Genomic DNA, 17,822 nt, shown 5'->3' on the forward strand with positions numbered 1-17,822 from the left:
TTTTGGAAAGGCCAGCATTTACATCATCTTTTAGCAGATTTTTTTTCTAGTGATACATTTCCTTTTAATCAGTAATACATTTTATTAATGAAAGTCAGCACTGCTTGGCCGAATTTCAGTGTACTTGTTTATTGGCAAAATATCTTAACTTTTTTTCAGTTATGGATTTATGTAAACTGTAGAGATTGGAACTCTCATGACACGTGATAACAACTTTTAAACCACAAGCTATGAGCATTTTGCTCACAGAAATTTTAAAACACAATGTTTTATCAACAATGCCTACATGGTTCTTGTTCATTCAATAGCTCGGTTTTACAAGTTCATGACCTGCACAAACTGTTGTCATTTATCAGCACGTGGGTGAGGAGGAGGAGGAGGAGGAGGAGGAGGTTAGTGTTTAATGTCCTCGTGACGAAAAGGTCATCAGAGATGGAGCACAAGCTTGGATTAGGGAAGGATGGAGAAGGAAAGTGGCTGCGCCCTTTTGAAGGAACCATCCCAACATTTGCCTGAAGCAATTTAGGGAAATCACAGAAAACATAAATCAGGATGGCCAGATGTGGTTTTTAACCATAGTCCTGCTGAACGTTAGTCCAATGTGCTAATCACTGCACTACCCCGCTCAGTCAGCACACAGGTGTTGCTTGGAGAGGTCAAGGTCAGCTGGTTGGGCCGGTTGCCATCATGCAGCATTCAGCTCATTGAGCCAGTGTCGGCATTAAGTATATTATGTTTTGCTATTAATGTATTTTAAAATGTAATTTTCTGTGTATTGCTCTTGATTTATTGTCCTTTTTTTATTATTTTCAGTGGCTAAGTATATATGACATGAGTAAACCAACCTTATTTCATATTTTTATAGATGGATAGACAAGAAAAAATAATTTTGGCATAGCCGGAAGAAAACATGCATATAAGTACAATCCAAAATCTGTCTCATCCTCTACAGCAAGTTACCAATGACACTGAACTTTCAGATGCTGAAAAACCCAGTGGTATATGTCATGTCTGTTCAAGACATGAAATTGAAACACAAAAAATTCATGTATTCGTTGGCCTAAATTTCTGTGGTATGAACATGCTGTAACATTACATGATATGCGCAAAGTTCAGATATATGAGAAAGATTAAGTCATAAAAGTTAAATAAGAAATACTTGTTTCGCTTTTTTTCCATTAGTGCTTTAGAAGACAGGAATTTTAACTGTACTAATGTTATTGATTGCAAATTGCATAGATATAACCGATTGTTTTGCACTGCAAATAAATAATTAAAATAATAAAATCTGAGTTTTATTACAAAAATAACAATAAAACATACTATAAATTTACATGTATTAGGTACATTTCAGACCGCTTTCTGAGTGTGAGCAAAATGCTCGGAATGTGACTGATTGCATAACTTTTAAAGACACAAGTTCTTGCAGGTTAAAAACACAATTAAAAATATGTGTGCCCATGAAGTAATTCACAACAGAGAATAGTATGATCCTGTTTATATGTGTATCAAGTTTTGGTAATCGGTTCTGAATTGTTTTTCATTAATTTTTTTTAATGGTTTAAACTGTGTGAAGATATTTTTAAAGATATTTCTGTAAACTTTCTAGTTTTGCCATCCACTTGTCAAAATATACTGCCTTTATTTCTGTTCAGATTCTATTTCTAATATATATTATATTTTTAAGTATAGAGTTTCTTGATTTCACAAAAAGCTTTTTATAATTTATTGTGTTAAGCAAGGCAGCGTGTGTGTGTTACAGGGATGCCAATGTACAATCATGGCAACTATGTTGTCAGGCTGGGTCATGTTGTTCGTTGGCTTGGGGAGCAGGCTGAGCAACTTGGTGTTGAAATGTATCCTGGGTATGCAGCTTCAGAACTGCTGTTCCATGAAGATGGTAGCCTTAAGGGTGTTGCTACAAATGATGTAGGAATAGCAAAAGATGGTTCACCTAAGGTAAGAATATGTTTAAAACATACACACACAAATTGTGCCGCACCATGGTTCGGAACCCATGTTGGATTGTAGTTGATGAAAAAGTTTACCTTCACTGAATATTAGCTTACACAAAATACAAATTAATAAAAAAAAGTACTAGCAGCCCATTAATTCTTTACACGGCCCAGTTTCCCATGATAGTAAGATGTTACTGCCACCTTCAACATTTTTGTAGACTTTTTCTTTTTCCTGCTTTTTATTCATCATTCAGTGACACATATATACCTTCAAAATCTCACACTTTGTTTTTATGTTTCTTTATTTGCCGTCCATATTTGTGGTTTTGGTGGCCGGTTGACAGCCCTTGGGCCTTGAAGGTCCTCTTTTTTTTTTTAATTAAAGTAAATCCTTTCCTCTGTTAATTATTTAATTTTAATCACATGGCATCTGTGTCAGGAACACATCAACATACTGTAACATATGCAGAACTTGAAGAAATACATTTTAACCACAAGCTGTTTTTATCTGAACCTCAGTATCCACTGGTTTCATTGGAGGACCATCTTCACAGGGCAGCTGCCAAGGGTACAAAACGGAGTAAGTAATGTACACGAAAAATATGAAATAAAACATTCAAATAGATACATAAGCATAATGTCTTCAAGGATAATTACAAGGGAAAAATGGATGAGATGAATACATAAACCATTTTCTTTTCTGGCTGGTAGACCATCCAAAACTTCATAATTGGAGTAAGGAAAGAACACAGTATGTTCAACAAAAGTCTAATAGAGACATACTCAACATAGCAACAGTTAACACAATGATGTACAAAAAGGCAAGAAACGAAAGAGGTAAGAACTAGACAGTATAGTCTCTGTAGCAGAAGTCAAAAACCATATCAAAACACATTCTACGAAAAATATTAACGTTCATATCTAGAACTAGTTGACAGCTGATAAACGCTTTACAGAATATCTTTGGAAGACATCTTAGTTAACATACAATGTAAACAACAGTGAAAGTGAAGTAAAAGTGTAGAGGTGTAGAGACCAGTAACAGTCATATACAATTAAAAAAAAAAAAAAAAAAAAAAATTGCAGCTGTGAAAATATAATGAACTAGTAGCGTATTCACAATATGGCAGTCAACAATTGTGTAAACAAGATTATAATCTTATAAATGACAAATAAAAGTGTCTTGTAGGTAAGATCTATAACGAAGTACAAGCTTGAACTATAACCACATACGTAGGTTAACACATCGAGAAAGAAGGAAAAACATACACACATTCTCATGTAGTTAACCATCTGAAATTTCATGCTGTATGGTTGTTCACCTGCAAAGATGACCACTTATGGTGTGATTCTATGTACTTATTACTTATGTCATCAATTGAAGGAAGTTGAATACACAAGAATGAGTGTATAGTTTCACTTCTTACTTGTTATTAACTTAGTAACATGTGCAAGAACCCCCCCACTCACACTAAATCTCCAGAAATGTCTCATTTTTGCTGGTGAGTCTGGAGACAGTGGCATAAAGGGTGTACAGCATAAGTGGTCATGCTTTCCCACCCTAGTTTGGCAATAATTAAGCCAGTGAGCTGCTGTGTAAGAATTCTTCCTACTTGTTCTCTGGAGATGCTCTTGTAGTTTTATGTCCCCTTGCAGAGCCACAGCAGTGTCATCGGATTCTGGAAGTGCAGTACAACTGTCTACGTTTTACATAATGAAGTGGGAAATGTTTTACGCAAATAATTTTTACACGGGATGCCTTTATGGTGTGTTTATTTAAGAAGCACCGTAAACTGAGCTTGTTCATACTGATTATAAGTTAACTATAAAACAGTACGAGAGCATGGCCTACCGAGTAACTCAGTTGAAAGGCATCCTCTCGATAACTGCCAACTATGGATCACAGTCTGTAACTTGAGCGTACAAATGGTATACGTCTTCAGTTATGCCAAAGTTATTCATATATTTATTAATATCAACGTTACTTGGCAGTGTAAAATTACTGAAAGATAGTATGGTATTGATGACTCGGGGACTCCCTCTATGTCTGAGTATCAAAAGACTACTTTCATTAGCAAATATTTATTAATAACAATTACGTGATTCACACCAAAATAAATGTGCTTTACCTACTCTGCTGATGTCACAAGTGATTTCTGCATCAGTTCCAAATACCACTGGCTCTGAAAGCGCGAAATGGCCAACCGCCTCTGCTAGCCAGTGTGGGAACATACAGCTTGCTACTTACTCTGTACGTACAGCAGTGCTGATACATTCACTTCATGTATGTGAAATAGCAAACTAGAAATAAAGTAAACTGTGCTTTTATCTGAAAATAAGAGGCACCTTACATGCCCTTATAGTTCAAGCTTGTAGTTCGAGTTTATACTCACTTACAAGACTTTTTATTTGTCATTAATACAATATTATAATATTATATTTTTTACTGTTCAAAGTGAGTATACTACTAGTTAATTATTTATGTTTTCACTTCTGTATGTCTTTTTATTGTATGTTAATATTATTGGTCTCTTCACTATAACCTCATTTTAAACTTCATGTACATTGTGTGTCAGCTAAGATGTCTGAAAGACATTCTGTCTAGCTCTTATCAGCTGTCAACTTGTTCTAGATATGAACTTCTTTATATGCATTGATAGAATGTATTTCGATATGGTCCTTGACTAATATTAAAGAGGTTACACTGTATAGCTCATACCTCTTTGGTTTCTTATCTTTCCGCACATCATTATGTTCACTGTTGCTATGTTGAGCACATCTTTATTAGACTTTGTTGGAACATGATGTGTTCTTTTCTCATACCTGTTATGATTTTACTGATTTTCTATCAGCTACAAAAGAAAATGATTTATGTGTTCACTTGATCTGTTTTTGCATTGTAATTATTCATGAACAGGTTATTATTATTCACTTATTACAGATTTAGTGTATTTTTTGTGTTAATTACATGTTCCATTTTGTACTTTTGGTGTACAAGGGTCATCCACAAAGTAAGTTCTGTTTCTATTTCTATCTGCGGAAGTGCTACAATCGTCTATCCGCGGAAGTGCTACAATCGCAGTTCCGAACATGCGCGTCAGTTACTCTGACTAAAGGAGAAAACATGTACACCGTTTTCAGATCGCTGCTGCCGACGTGTGCTTTGTAATGCTTCTTTGAAATGTCAGCCTTAATTGAAAATGCCACCGCACGGTGCCGTTTCTTAATGGTCTCACAGTAACCATATGCATTGAATGTTTGGCATTGTGGTAAGAAATCAATCAGCAAAATGCCTTTTCTGTCCCAAAAAATGGTGCACATGACTTCTCGAGGTGTCAAGATTTGCTTAGGCTTTAACCTTCATTTAGGATGAAGTGTGCCTCCATTCCACTGACTGCTGTTTTGTTTCAGGGGTGTCGTACAATACCCAAGTTTCATCCCCCATGACTATCCGAGAAAGAAAACCATTGCCTTTTTCATTGTAGCATGTCAAAACCTGAAGTGCACTGCCCTTCTGTTGTTTTTTGTGTTGTTAAGTAAGAATTTTGGGAATCCAACATGAGCAAAGTTTTAAAATTTCAGTTTTTCAGTAACAATTTCATGAATTAGTGAGTGTGTGATTTGCGGAGCTTCCATAGCAAGGGCACTTAAGCGTAAACTTACAGTTGTGCTTAATCTTCTCTTCAATTGTGTGAACCAGTTCATCAGTAACCACAGACGGGCGTCCACTTTGTTCTTCATTGTGCACTTGATCACGTCTTTTGTTGAACAGTCTGACCCATCTTCTAACCATTGAATCACTCATAGCATTTTGTCCATAAACCTCGCAGATTTGCCAATGAATTTCCTTTGGTTTAACTTTCTTTGCATTTAGAAAACAAATCACAGATCTGATCTCACACGTGGCAGCATTTCCAATAACGGCTGACATTATAAAGAAGCACCACAAAGTGCACGTCAGCAGCAGCAATCTGAAAATGGCGTATATGTCTTCTCCTTGAGTCAGAGTAACCGCTGCGCGTGCTAGGAACTGCGATTGTAGCACTGCCATGGATAGAAATAGAAACGGAACTTTGTGGACGACCCTCATATATCATGCGAAGATAGTCTATGACCGAAACCAGTAGATTTTGAGGTTCAAATAAAAACAGCTGATGGTTATAATGTGTTTCTTCAATTACTTAAAGGATGTTGAATGTCTCCTACCCAAAACAAGAAATAAACAGAACATATTTCTATAAAACAAAATAGAGTAATAAAACATGAAACTCTGAAATGGCAGAACTGAAAATAACATAATGGCCTGCTGCTAAGTATACTTTTGACATTTACCTAAAATGATTGAGGAAAACTCTATAATTAGAATAGCTGGATTAGACAAACGAGCATGTATCCATACTGCATAACGCCTTTTGTGCTTCCAAATTAATTATATTGTAATATCACATCAAGAGTGACTAAAATATTCACTTTCAATTTTTTTTCTCTCATTGTATGATGAGTTGCTAAGGAATCACAATTAGTTATAATACCATTTGTGAGACATGATGCTGAAAAATACTCTAAAAGAAATTTTGTTTACAGGATTGTCACAGTGTTCCATTAAAGCAGTGTACCTAGTCTATTCCTACATGAACATTACTGTCAGTTGTTCCAATCATTTCATTTCAATTAATTACATCACCATATCACAATTAAATAGATGTAAAGTATACCTGCAGACAATATCATGTGTGATATTTTGAAGAGAAAAGCCTTCAATTTGATTTCAAACATTGCAGTTCGTCACTGACAGCCTTCAAGTCTTTTAGAAATCAATAGAAAACTTATACAGGATGCTGCACACCTTATGGAGCAGTAGTTAGGAATGTGCTCATAACATAAACATAATATTCCACTGGTGCTGACTAACTTTAAAGATGGCTGCAATCTACTTCTGAAAGGCATAGTGAATATGACCCTTCCGCGTCATCCCCAGAAACATATTGTCTTCTATTAACAAAATATTCTCAGGTTTCAACAGCATCAAGTGGTTAATGGTGGCAGTTAACCACTTGGTGTGGCTTGAAACCCGAGAATATTTTATTAGTGGATATTATTGCGAGAGCATGCATTTGTACATATTGTCTTCTACTTCACTAATTCTGTAGCTATTGCAGATGAGATGAAAATCAGTGCAAACAGTATTCTATCTAAGAAATCAGATGTAGTGTGTTTGTTGCAGTTAGGAGTGTGTTAGCTACGGACGAAGAGTTTCTTCTTTCCAGAATACAATTTGTTGTATTATTCAGTTCCTGACCTAAGTCTTTAACATATTGCTTGTTACCACCTGTAAATGAGACTGTTGCAGAGTAATGTGCTACAATTGAAGGTATGTCCATAAATGAAGTGGCCTTAATATGGAGTCCTTAGGAACATTCCAACTTACAACACAACATTTCAGTCAGATGTGAGAGAGTAAAATAATCCTCTAACAGTATCAGTTCAAAGTCTTTCTTGAGCAAATATTTGAATGGAGCAGGAACAAGACTCCTTATAAATTACACAATGTGTTTTTGTCTGAATTTTCATGGCCAAATGAAAAGTGGGAAATGGGCAAATGCAAATTGACCAGCATGAGTACAGGGAAATGCCTGCAAAAGGTAAGGTTTCGGATTTGAACCCATTTTAACCTACCAAGAAGTAACAGCTATGTCATTTGCAATCAGTAAATTCTCCTTTGTGCAGGGCTGTCTCATTTTTGTACACATAAGCAATGTTGGCCATAGTATAGTTTTTCAGAGGAGCATATAGTATTTTCTCCATCAGGTAGCAGCTGATACCATTATAGGTTCACTTTGCACTTTAAGACTCTGATTCAATGTTGTTTCATAGTTTTCCACATATGAAAAAGCACGTAATGACCCAGCAGTAGTTCTTCAGTTGCAGGTGCAGTGGGATGTGATTCTCAGTGCTTTGTTCCAGAAGCTTTTTTGGCTTCTATGTTTCTGTCCAGGAGTGCTGTTCTTGCTTAAAAGCTGTGACATAATGGAGTGTGCGTTTATCTGGTTGGTGATGATGTAGTTGGGGCCTTGGATCTGTCATTTGTTTGTTACTTTGTGTCTATTTGAAAAGTTTAATTAGTATGTTAGATGGTGTGATGCCAAAGAGGAGGACTAGGTTATAGACTACGGTGGCTTGAGACATCAGGTAATGAGATACATCATTTGAATAAGGGCTACATCAGCAAACTTTGAGCTATATGACACACAATCTGCGAAAACAACAAACTCAGCTACCAGTTGCAGAGAAACTGATGCCCTAAGAACTGTGTGTTGTAACTCTCGCCCATCTGAGCTATTGCCCTATAACTTTCAAGGAAGTTATATACAGTATTCATCTTGTAATAGTTTCTCAGGAGTGTGTTTGAAAGTGAGATATTTGTCCAGGGGTATTCTAAAATGTTTCAATCGTATGTTGTATGCAGCAATGATGACACCACAGTACTGTATATTCAGCATTATATTTACTTCATGATCACATAAGTATAATGACAACAACTCCACAGCATCATTGTACCTGCTGTTTTATTCTTAGAAGTTCCTACCATGTGCAGCTATATCAGTATTGTCTTCTTAAATAAAATGCATTATTTTCCATTAACAGATTGGTCATATGCACAGTTTGGAACTTGGAAAATGCTTCGGGGAAGTCCATTAAGACAGAAATATGTTGTCCAGTGATTAAAAGTTTCCACAGCAGTTTGTTGTGATTCATTGTGCCATAGATAGTGCACTGATCAGTAAAGCCAAAAATCATTTCCTCAAATATGTCCTCAATATGTTGTAGTGGCTTTGGGGAGAGGATCGTCAAAGTATCAATTGAGATAAGGCTACATGACAATATCATCAATAGAGATGAGGGCTATCAGCTAAGTGTGGCATGATACCCTGCACTAGCAGCTATACGCCAAGGGCACACCCAGCAGTTGATGCTTTGTGAGTCTAGGCAAGTCTGAACACACAGAGCGCTGAATAGCAGTCTGTACCCCTGCATAACAGGTTGCCAGATCCCAAATCTGTGGGAAGGGGTGGCAAGGTGCGGCCACTGCTCGGGGGGTCGCCTGTGCTATCTCGATACTTCAGCAGGAGATGATGCGAATGGTACTCATCAAAACATCGTGGAATTTCGATGCAGCCATCCAAATGGAAGCCCGAAGAAGTCTGATGCTACCGTAGTTCGACACATGTGAGCAGCCCATAGTGGCTTGTCTTGTGTGTGTTCTGTTTTACACATTTTGTGACTAAAGCTTTATCACTTGATTTTTAGTTTAATACATAAAATACCGACTTGAGTGTTTTATTTCTGATCAAGGCACTCATAGCAATCCTGAAACCTGGGTCAAAAGACTCCTTTTTTGCGACCGAGGGCTGCTATTGCTGTTAATTTCATTTCATCATTGTGTTGTCAAGTTTAATATCTGCACACAACAGGACTTCCCGTGTCCAAATCCAGCTTATTTTATTATTTTATTTGTGGCCTCTGAAATTCTGACAAGCCTAATCCATTTCAAAGCTTACATGTATGGCAGAGAGGGTAATCGGACAGAAGTTATTTTTATCAACACTGCTATCATGTGTTTTGAAATGAATTGATATACAGTGGTCTCCATTGCAGTAGTGCACCTATTGAACTGAGATTGTAATCATTCAACTTTATGTACAAAGATTCTCTTTTTGTCATTTCTAGTGTCATTTTGACTGGCATCTTTGTTGGGTTGGCACTGACTATTGCTTTTGCTTGCTACATTAGTGTGACTCAGGCTTCCTTATTCAAGCCACTTATCATTCACTCACTCAAGACTGAATGGATAGCTGCACCGACTGTCTTACCTAGCAAAGCCAAAGCAGGTGCTACCAATCAACCTAGGACATCTGCATCTTACAAATCTAAGTTAATATACATATATTAATGAAAAATCCTGGTGGAATGTAAATAATTTAAGGAGTAAAGGTAACAACGGACCAAATAGTACAGGCTTTGAGTCGTCGAAAGGCACATAAACAGAACTGAGAAATTTGCTAGCTTTCAGATGAATCTTCTTTGAGTTGTAGAGCCCCCCCCCCCCCCCCCCCCGCCCCCCACACACACACACCTGAATGGCTAACATTGTGTCAGCTGACAACCCCATACTGCTGGCACTGCAGCTCTGCAGAGTGACTGGGATGACAGGTTTCGTGGCATAAAGTGGGTGGGGAAGAAGTGCAATGGGAGGGATGGGAAAGGGTTGTTGACAGCTGGGACGGAGAGACAGCATGTTCACTGGATACGGACGTGGCATGGACACGTGCTGGTGAGCTCGTACAGCCCACGATGATGTGGAGGTGTGGATTGGGAATGGGGACTGAGGAGGAAGGTGTGGTTGCAGGATGAGAGAAGATAAGGTCCTGTGGCAGGGGTGGAAGTGGGTTGGTGCAGGAGGCCAAAAGTGTGAGATGAGAAGGATTATGGCATCAAATGATGTGTTGCAAGGACAGCTCCCATCTACTTAACTCAGAATAACTGTTGTTGGGGGAGGTAGGAGGAGGGGGAGGACCCAGATGGCAAGATTGAGAAGTAGCCATTGAAGTTGAGCATGTTACGCTCACCAGCATGTTCCCGCACTGGGTTCTCAGCGTTGCTCTTAGCAACAGCTTTCTCGTGGCTGTTCATGCCTCAGCCTGTGACTGGACTTAAGATGTACTGGGTGGGTGTACAGATAGATCTTGAACCTTTGTCTTCTACAGGACATGACCTATATGGCAATGGATTGGGGGTGTGAGTAACTTGTGGTTGTTCTGAAAGATTTGGAGGAAGGAAAGGGGGGGGGGGGGGGGGTTGGAATACTGCATTGGGAAATGTCGGAAGGATTGTAGATAGAATGTTCCTGATTTCTGGGCACAACAATAAATAACTGAAGCCCTTTTGATGGATGTGGTTGATTTTTTTTCCAGTCCAGGAAGGTACTGGGCATTCGGGGAAGGGGGTTTACAGGATTAGGGTTGTGTGAGGTGGTCCATGACATCTGTCTGCAGACTATGTATGGGGAATATTGCCTGTTTGTGAAGCTATTAGTGAGACCTACAGTATAACTGGGCAAGAGATTTCTTGTCAGTGCAGTTGCATTATGACTAGGGTGGCTAGATTATATAAGAAGAATTTTTTGGGGTGGAGGGGACAATAGCAATAAAAATGGAGGTACTGTGGGTAGCTTGTGAGTTTGATATGGACAAAGAGTGTGGATGGAACCATCAGAGACGTGGAGATCAACATCCAGAAAAGTGGAACGTTTGTGCTGTGTCTTAGCTATGGTTCCAAATCATGAAGAAAGCATCAGTGAACCTGAATTAGACAAGTAGTGTGGGATATTGGATGGTTATGAAGATTTCACCTATATGACCCATAAACAGTGTGACAGTGGATGGTGTTAGATGTATAAGGAATGAGAACATGAACTGGAGTTGGAAGGACATTGGGAGAATTAGAGTTCGACAAAGTCAAGTCCGTTGATATGGGGGATGTTAGTGCATGGGAAAGTGGCATCAACATTAATATTACAGATGCAGGGGTGTGGGGATGTTGGAGAATTGATAAAGGAAATGGTTCATGTCTTTACTGTTGGAGGCTATGCTGCAGATCTTTACTGTGGGAGGCTATGCTGCAGATGAATGGTTTGAGGTGATGTCAACAAAAACAGAGATTCTTTTATCCAGTAATCCTCCTGCCCTCAGTCTTTACTAATCGCTGCCCCACTCCCACCTCTGCCCCTACCACAGGATAGTAACTTCATTGATGCTGCATCCACACCTCGTGCCTGTGTTTGCATAAAAACAATTAAATCACCAGAGGTTTTCCCTGAATAAGTCCAGATGATGGAACAGTGTCTCCAATCATTATTTTACCAGGTTAGTCAACAATTGTCTCCAATGATCTGAATGTTAGGGGGTAATTAACATTTTTTTTAAAAAGAAGAAAAGTGTAAAGATAACCAGTGAGAAAGTACAGGTCTTACTTTTTTACATTTGTGCAATTCTACAATGCAGCTGGAACATCTTTGTCTGAACTGCTGCCCTCTTCAAATCACTATTAACATATTAATCAACAAAAATCATGAGATTAATATTTGATACTACTGAAACATTGTTTGTACATTTAATATGGGAAAACATTGTGTCAATCTGAACTCATTTTGTAACAGAAAACAGGTAATTTCTGATTTTCAATTTTGATACCAATGTATGCATTTATCTTTTAGCAGTAAAAGAATTAAAATTAGTCCTCTTTTATCTGAATATGTATCTAAACTAAAGTTATGATAATGATCGATAACAGGAGAGCAAATAAATAAAAAATAAGCTTGTTTTGAACCTTTCATTTTTTGCAGGAAACTTTTGAGCGTGGTATGGAACTGCATGCAAAGTGCACACTCTTTGCAGAAGGTTGCCATGGGCATTTATCAAAGCAACTTTTTAATAAATACAAGCTACGTGAAAATTGTGAAGCACAGACGTACGGCATTGGATTGAAGGAAGTATGGGAAATTGTACCAGAGAAACATAAACCAGGCACTGTTGAACATACTATTGGATGGCCATTGGTTAGTAAATGTTGTTTAGAAACTGCTGCTTAGCTTACAGAAATTATCATTACCTTATAGTCAGTCATTTGAAAATCATCCGAGCACAAGATATCTCTGAAAAAGAAATAAATTTAATCCTATAAATGTTATGCTGCATTCTAGTTGAAGAGAGATGCTGCTTGTGTGTCATCACTAGAAACAACAAAGCTAGGATAGTGACATCACAGTTTAGATCAATCAAGTTAAAGCACTCCAAAATTTTAATTTTTGCTTTCATTGAGATATTATATATGTGTACAGTACTAAAACTTTATTGCTTCATGTGACTGCTTTCTTATTCTCCCCCCCCCCCCCCCCCCTCCCCACCCCCCACCCCTTGTATTAGTGAATTAAATTTTGCTTTTTCAAAACTCTGCCTTCTGCAAAACCCAGGATAGACAGAAAAAAAGCATATTATGAAGTTTTAAAAAACTGTAATGAACAGCACCATTTAAATGTCATCATATTGTAAGGAGTTGTGCAGGACAGCCTAGCAACTGAACACGCATTTTTTTTTTTGTATTATGAATGTGACACACATAATTACTTACACCAAGTATAAATTCTACCAATACATGACAACAATCGTCTCTCTCTCTCCTGTACCTATGATGCTTCCATTTAAACATTTACAACTATAAACTGTATTTGAGAACCCTTACATACTGTTTCTTCTTCCCTTTGAAATTTACATGTTTTATCAATGTTCAGTAAAATGTAAATGTCATGTGACTAGGGCCTCCCGTCGGGTAGACCGTTAGCTGGGTGCAAGTCTTGCGAGTTGACGCCACTTCGGCGACTTGTGTGTCGATGGGGATGAAATGATGATTGGGACAACACAACACCCAGTCCCTGAGCGGAGAAAATCTCCGACCCAGCCGGGAATCGAACCCAGGCCCTTAGGATTGACATTCTGTCGCACTGACCACTCGGCTACCAGGGGCGGACAATGTTGAACGAACAACTGGCATTGCATTTCGCTAAAAAGTGCTTATGAAACACCTGTAGTTACAAGGAATTATGTCACTTTCACAAACACTTGTTTTAGCAGATGGAAAGACAGTTCTGGTTTGACTATCGTGATGATCTGAAACATGGTATCGAGGAGACGACTGTAGTCAGGGTGGCTGTCTCATGTTAAGTTTTTTGCATTTGATCATCCCAACCACAATTGTGTTATTAAATATAATCCCTACCTTTAATCTATCCTATTTGTCCAGCAAATTTTTGAAAAGGGCTAATGTTTCAGGTGGGATGGGGGGTGGGGGGAGGGAGAGGGAGAGGAGGGGGGGGGGGGGGGAGAGAGAGAGAGAGAGAGAGAGAGAGAGAGAGAGAGAGAGAGAGAGAGAGAGAGAGAGAGAGAGAGAGAGCAAGTGGGGGAAGGAGGGAGTCGACTGAGTATTTACCGTATTTACTCGAATCTAAGTCGCACTCGAATCGAAGCCGCACCTGAAAAATGAGACTCAAAATCAAGAAAAAAAAATGTTCCCGAATCTAAGCCGCACCTGAAATTTGAGACTCGAAATTCAAGGGGAGAGAAAAGTTTTAGGCCGCATCTCCAAATCGAAACAAAGTTGGTCCATTGTAATATGAGACACAATTTAGGTCGAATGAATGACGATACAGTTACAGTAGTTTGGTTCCAATCATAACCTTAGCAGTTAAGCTTTACCAGGTAGCCATTGCTATGCATCAGGCGCTCCGTCTGTATTTATATGGGTACCCTTCCTTTTTCACGTGCTTCGTCTGGTTTGAACTGATTGCTTATATTTCTTTGATCTGGTAAGCGCCGTTTTCTTTGTTATAAGTGTTTACATCACTCTAAGCTGAAAATGCATTACTGTACTGTGTCATGCATTGTTTGTCACATTCTGATTGTGCGTGTTTACCGCCTGTCACCGCTCGCGGCATGGCTTGCTTCTGTGCGCGCTACCGCCGCTTACAATAAAAGAAAAAGAGAGGAATCGTCTCATTAGTGAAACAACGGCAAGAGACTGCTATTTGTTGTTACTTACACTGCTGCTTTCTTTGATAATGATCAACAAGAACCAAATAATACACTGCGTATGATAGAAGATGTTCTGAACGAGAGTTTAGCGAAACTTTTTCTCCGTTTGAAAATCTTTGCAGGCGCCTAGTCAATTGCTGTGCTTCATTTATGACTGTATCACTATTAGGCATAAGAATAATACGAATATAAACATGACATGATATGTATATTCTTTCACGTTGGCTGTTGTCTCACTCTAGTTTCGTAGTTTATTAGGCAGACACGATTTCAATGAGATAGCAGCAAACACGAAACAAAACATGGCAAAATGTTTATATTTGTATTATTCTTATGGTGAAGAGAATACTGCATGTGATTCACAATTCATAGAAGTTTTTATTTATTTTATTTCAGAATGTAGAGTTGGCCATATTGACAAACATCCCAAACAGTCTTGCCAGTCAGATTTTCGTAGTACATTGAAATGCTGCTACATTCAAAGATGAACAATACGGAATTTGTATTTACTTCATTGGATAATGTAAGAAAATGCAGTGGTCGAAACTCAGGGCGGAGAACAAAAGCTCGTCTTCCACCTTTTTTTTAAATTTATTTACTGACGCAGAGGATTTGGTGCCAATATTTATCTTTGTGCCTACAAAGCATGTCTGTATAGCGCTACATATATTCGATGGCAGAAGTTAGTTGTGGCGGTACCCACCAACATTTTTCAGAACTTCTGCTTGCTTTGCACTCGATTCTAAGCCGCGGGCGGTTTTTTGGATTACAAAAACCGGAAAAAAAGTGCGGCTTAGATTCGAGTAAATACGGTAATATTTTTCTTGAAATTACAGATTTTGTCATTTGTCTCAAACAATTTTAGCATTGGTGCTGATAACCTGGTTACTGACTTTCCCAAATTCATACGAGGGAGTACCCAGTAAAAACTGGAATAACATTGCCGTGGGTGGACCATGTGTAGTATGCATTTGTGCACTAGGTGTGTATAGCACAACTCATTACGAGTTCAGTGCCACTTGTTTTCGACCTGGCTTGTTCTGTTCATCTGCATGTGACTATTTTTGCTATTACTGGTGATGAGTAATGGTGCTATGGTTACGGCCCAGAAAAAAAGCAACAGTCAAGCCAATGGAGGACGTCATCGTCACCCCACCCAAAAAAATGTTGTGAAGTCAAATGAAAATCAAAACAATGTCATTTTCCTTTTTTGATGCTAAAGACAGTTAATTCAGAATGTGTTCCCAGGTCAGACCATCAATCAGGCCTTTCATTTGGAAATTTTAAGAAGATTGTGCAATAGTGTTCGTCAAAGAAGACCTGATTTGTGGCAGACAGGAGACTGGTTCTTCCACCACAACAATGCACCTGTACACACAGCCATCTCTGTTAAGACAGTTTTTGGCTAAAAATGGCATCGTTCTGTTTCCCCATGCACCTTACTCACCTGACCTGGCTCCATGCATTTTTTTCTTATTTCCATGCATGAAAAGGGGCATGAAAGGACACAAATTTGACAACATTGAAGAAATCAAGGAAAAAGCCAGGGAGGATCTGTCGGCCATTTCTAAAGATGACTACAAAAAATTTTGTGAACAGTGGAAGCACTGGTGGGACAAATATGTTAGTTGTAATGGAGATTATTTTGAAGGGGATAAGGTTATTTTGTAAACAATTTGAAATTGCGCTGGAGTGGCAAAGAAACTGGTAAAGGCATGCGTATTCAAATACGGAGATATGGAAAGAGGCAGAATATGGAACTGCGGTTGACAATGCCCATGTAACACACCAAGTGTCTGATGCAGTTGTTAGATCAGTTACTGCTGCTACAATGGCAGGTTATCAAAATGTAAGTGAGACTGAATGTGGTGTTATAGTCAGCTCATGAACGACGAGACACAGCATCTCCAAGGTAGGAATGAAGTGGGGATTTTCCTGTATGACCGTTCATGAGTGCACTGTCAATACAAGGAATCCGGTAAAAACCCAAATCTCCAACATCGCTGCAGCCAAAAAAGATCCTGCAAGAATAGGGCCAACAACAACTGAAGAGAATCATTCAATGTGACAGAAGTGCAACCCTTGTGCATATTGTTGCAGATTTCATTGCTGGGCCATCAAAAAGTGTCAGCGTGCATACCATTCAATGAAACATCATCGATATGGGCTTTGAGATCTGAAGGCCCGCTCATGTACCCTTGATGACTGTACGAAACAAAACTTTACGCCTTACCTGGGTCTATCGACACCACATTGGCCTGTTGATGACTGGAAACATATTGCTTGGTCAGACGAGTCTCATTTCAAATTGTATCAAGTGAATGGACATATATGGGTATGGAGACAACCTCATGAATCCATGGACCTTGCATGTCAGCAGGGGACTGTTCAAGCCAGTGGAGGCTCTGTAATAGTGCGGAACATGTGCAGTTGGAATGATATGTGACCCATAATATGTCTAGATACGACTCTTTACAGGTGCCATGTACATAAGCATCCTGTCTGATCACCAGCATCCATTCGTGTCCATTGCGCATTCCGACGGACTTGGGGGATTCCACCAGGTCATTGCGACACCTCACACATTCAGAATTACTACAGAGTGGCTCTTCTCAGTTTAAACACTTCCTCTGGCCACTAAACTGCCCGGACATGAACATTATTTAGCATATCTGGGATGCCTTGCAACGTGCTGTCCAGAAGAGATCTCCACCCCCTCATAATCTTACAGATTTATGGGCAGCCCTGCAGGATTCATGGTGTTAGTTCCCTCCAGCACTACTTCAGATATTAGTAGAGTCCATGCCATGTTGTGTTGCAGCACTTCCGCGTGCTCGCAGGTGCCCTACACGAAATTAGGTAGGTGTACCAGTTTCTATGACTTCAGTTTATATAGGTGTTAAAAAAATAATTCCTTTTTTTTTATACTCCCTCGTAAACAACATGAATACGAAAATACAGGGCTATTACAAATGATTGAAGCGATTTCATAAATTCACTGTAGCTCCATTCATTGACATATGGTCACGACACACCACAGATATGTAGAAAAACTCATAAGTTTTGTTAGGCTGAAGCCGCACTTCAGGTTTCTGCCGCCAGAGCGCTCGAGGGGGCAGTGAGACAAAATGGCGACAGGAGCCGAGAAAGCGTATGTCGTGCTTGAAATGCACTCACATCATTCAGTCATAACAGTGCAATGACACTTCAGGACGAAGTT

General features: G+C 38.9%; 1 protein-coding gene across 1 annotated transcript in view; it reads left to right on the forward strand.

The window, feature by feature from the left end:
- Positions 1 to 17,822, forward strand: part of LOC124805122 (electron transfer flavoprotein-ubiquinone oxidoreductase, mitochondrial) — a 112,801-nt gene that overhangs the window by 16,031 nt on the left and 78,948 nt on the right. The window contains exons 5-6 of the mRNA XM_047265575.1: positions 1,763 to 1,959; positions 12,361 to 12,573. Coding sequence (XP_047121531.1) covers positions 1,763 to 1,959; positions 12,361 to 12,573 — 410 coding nt within the window. The remainder of the gene's footprint in view (positions 1 to 1,762; positions 1,960 to 12,360; positions 12,574 to 17,822) is intronic.

This window comes from Schistocerca piceifrons, chromosome 7, assembly GCF_021461385.2.
Source record: "Schistocerca piceifrons isolate TAMUIC-IGC-003096 chromosome 7, iqSchPice1.1, whole genome shotgun sequence".
NCBI classification, from domain to species: domain Eukaryota; kingdom Metazoa; phylum Arthropoda; class Insecta; order Orthoptera; family Acrididae; genus Schistocerca; species Schistocerca piceifrons.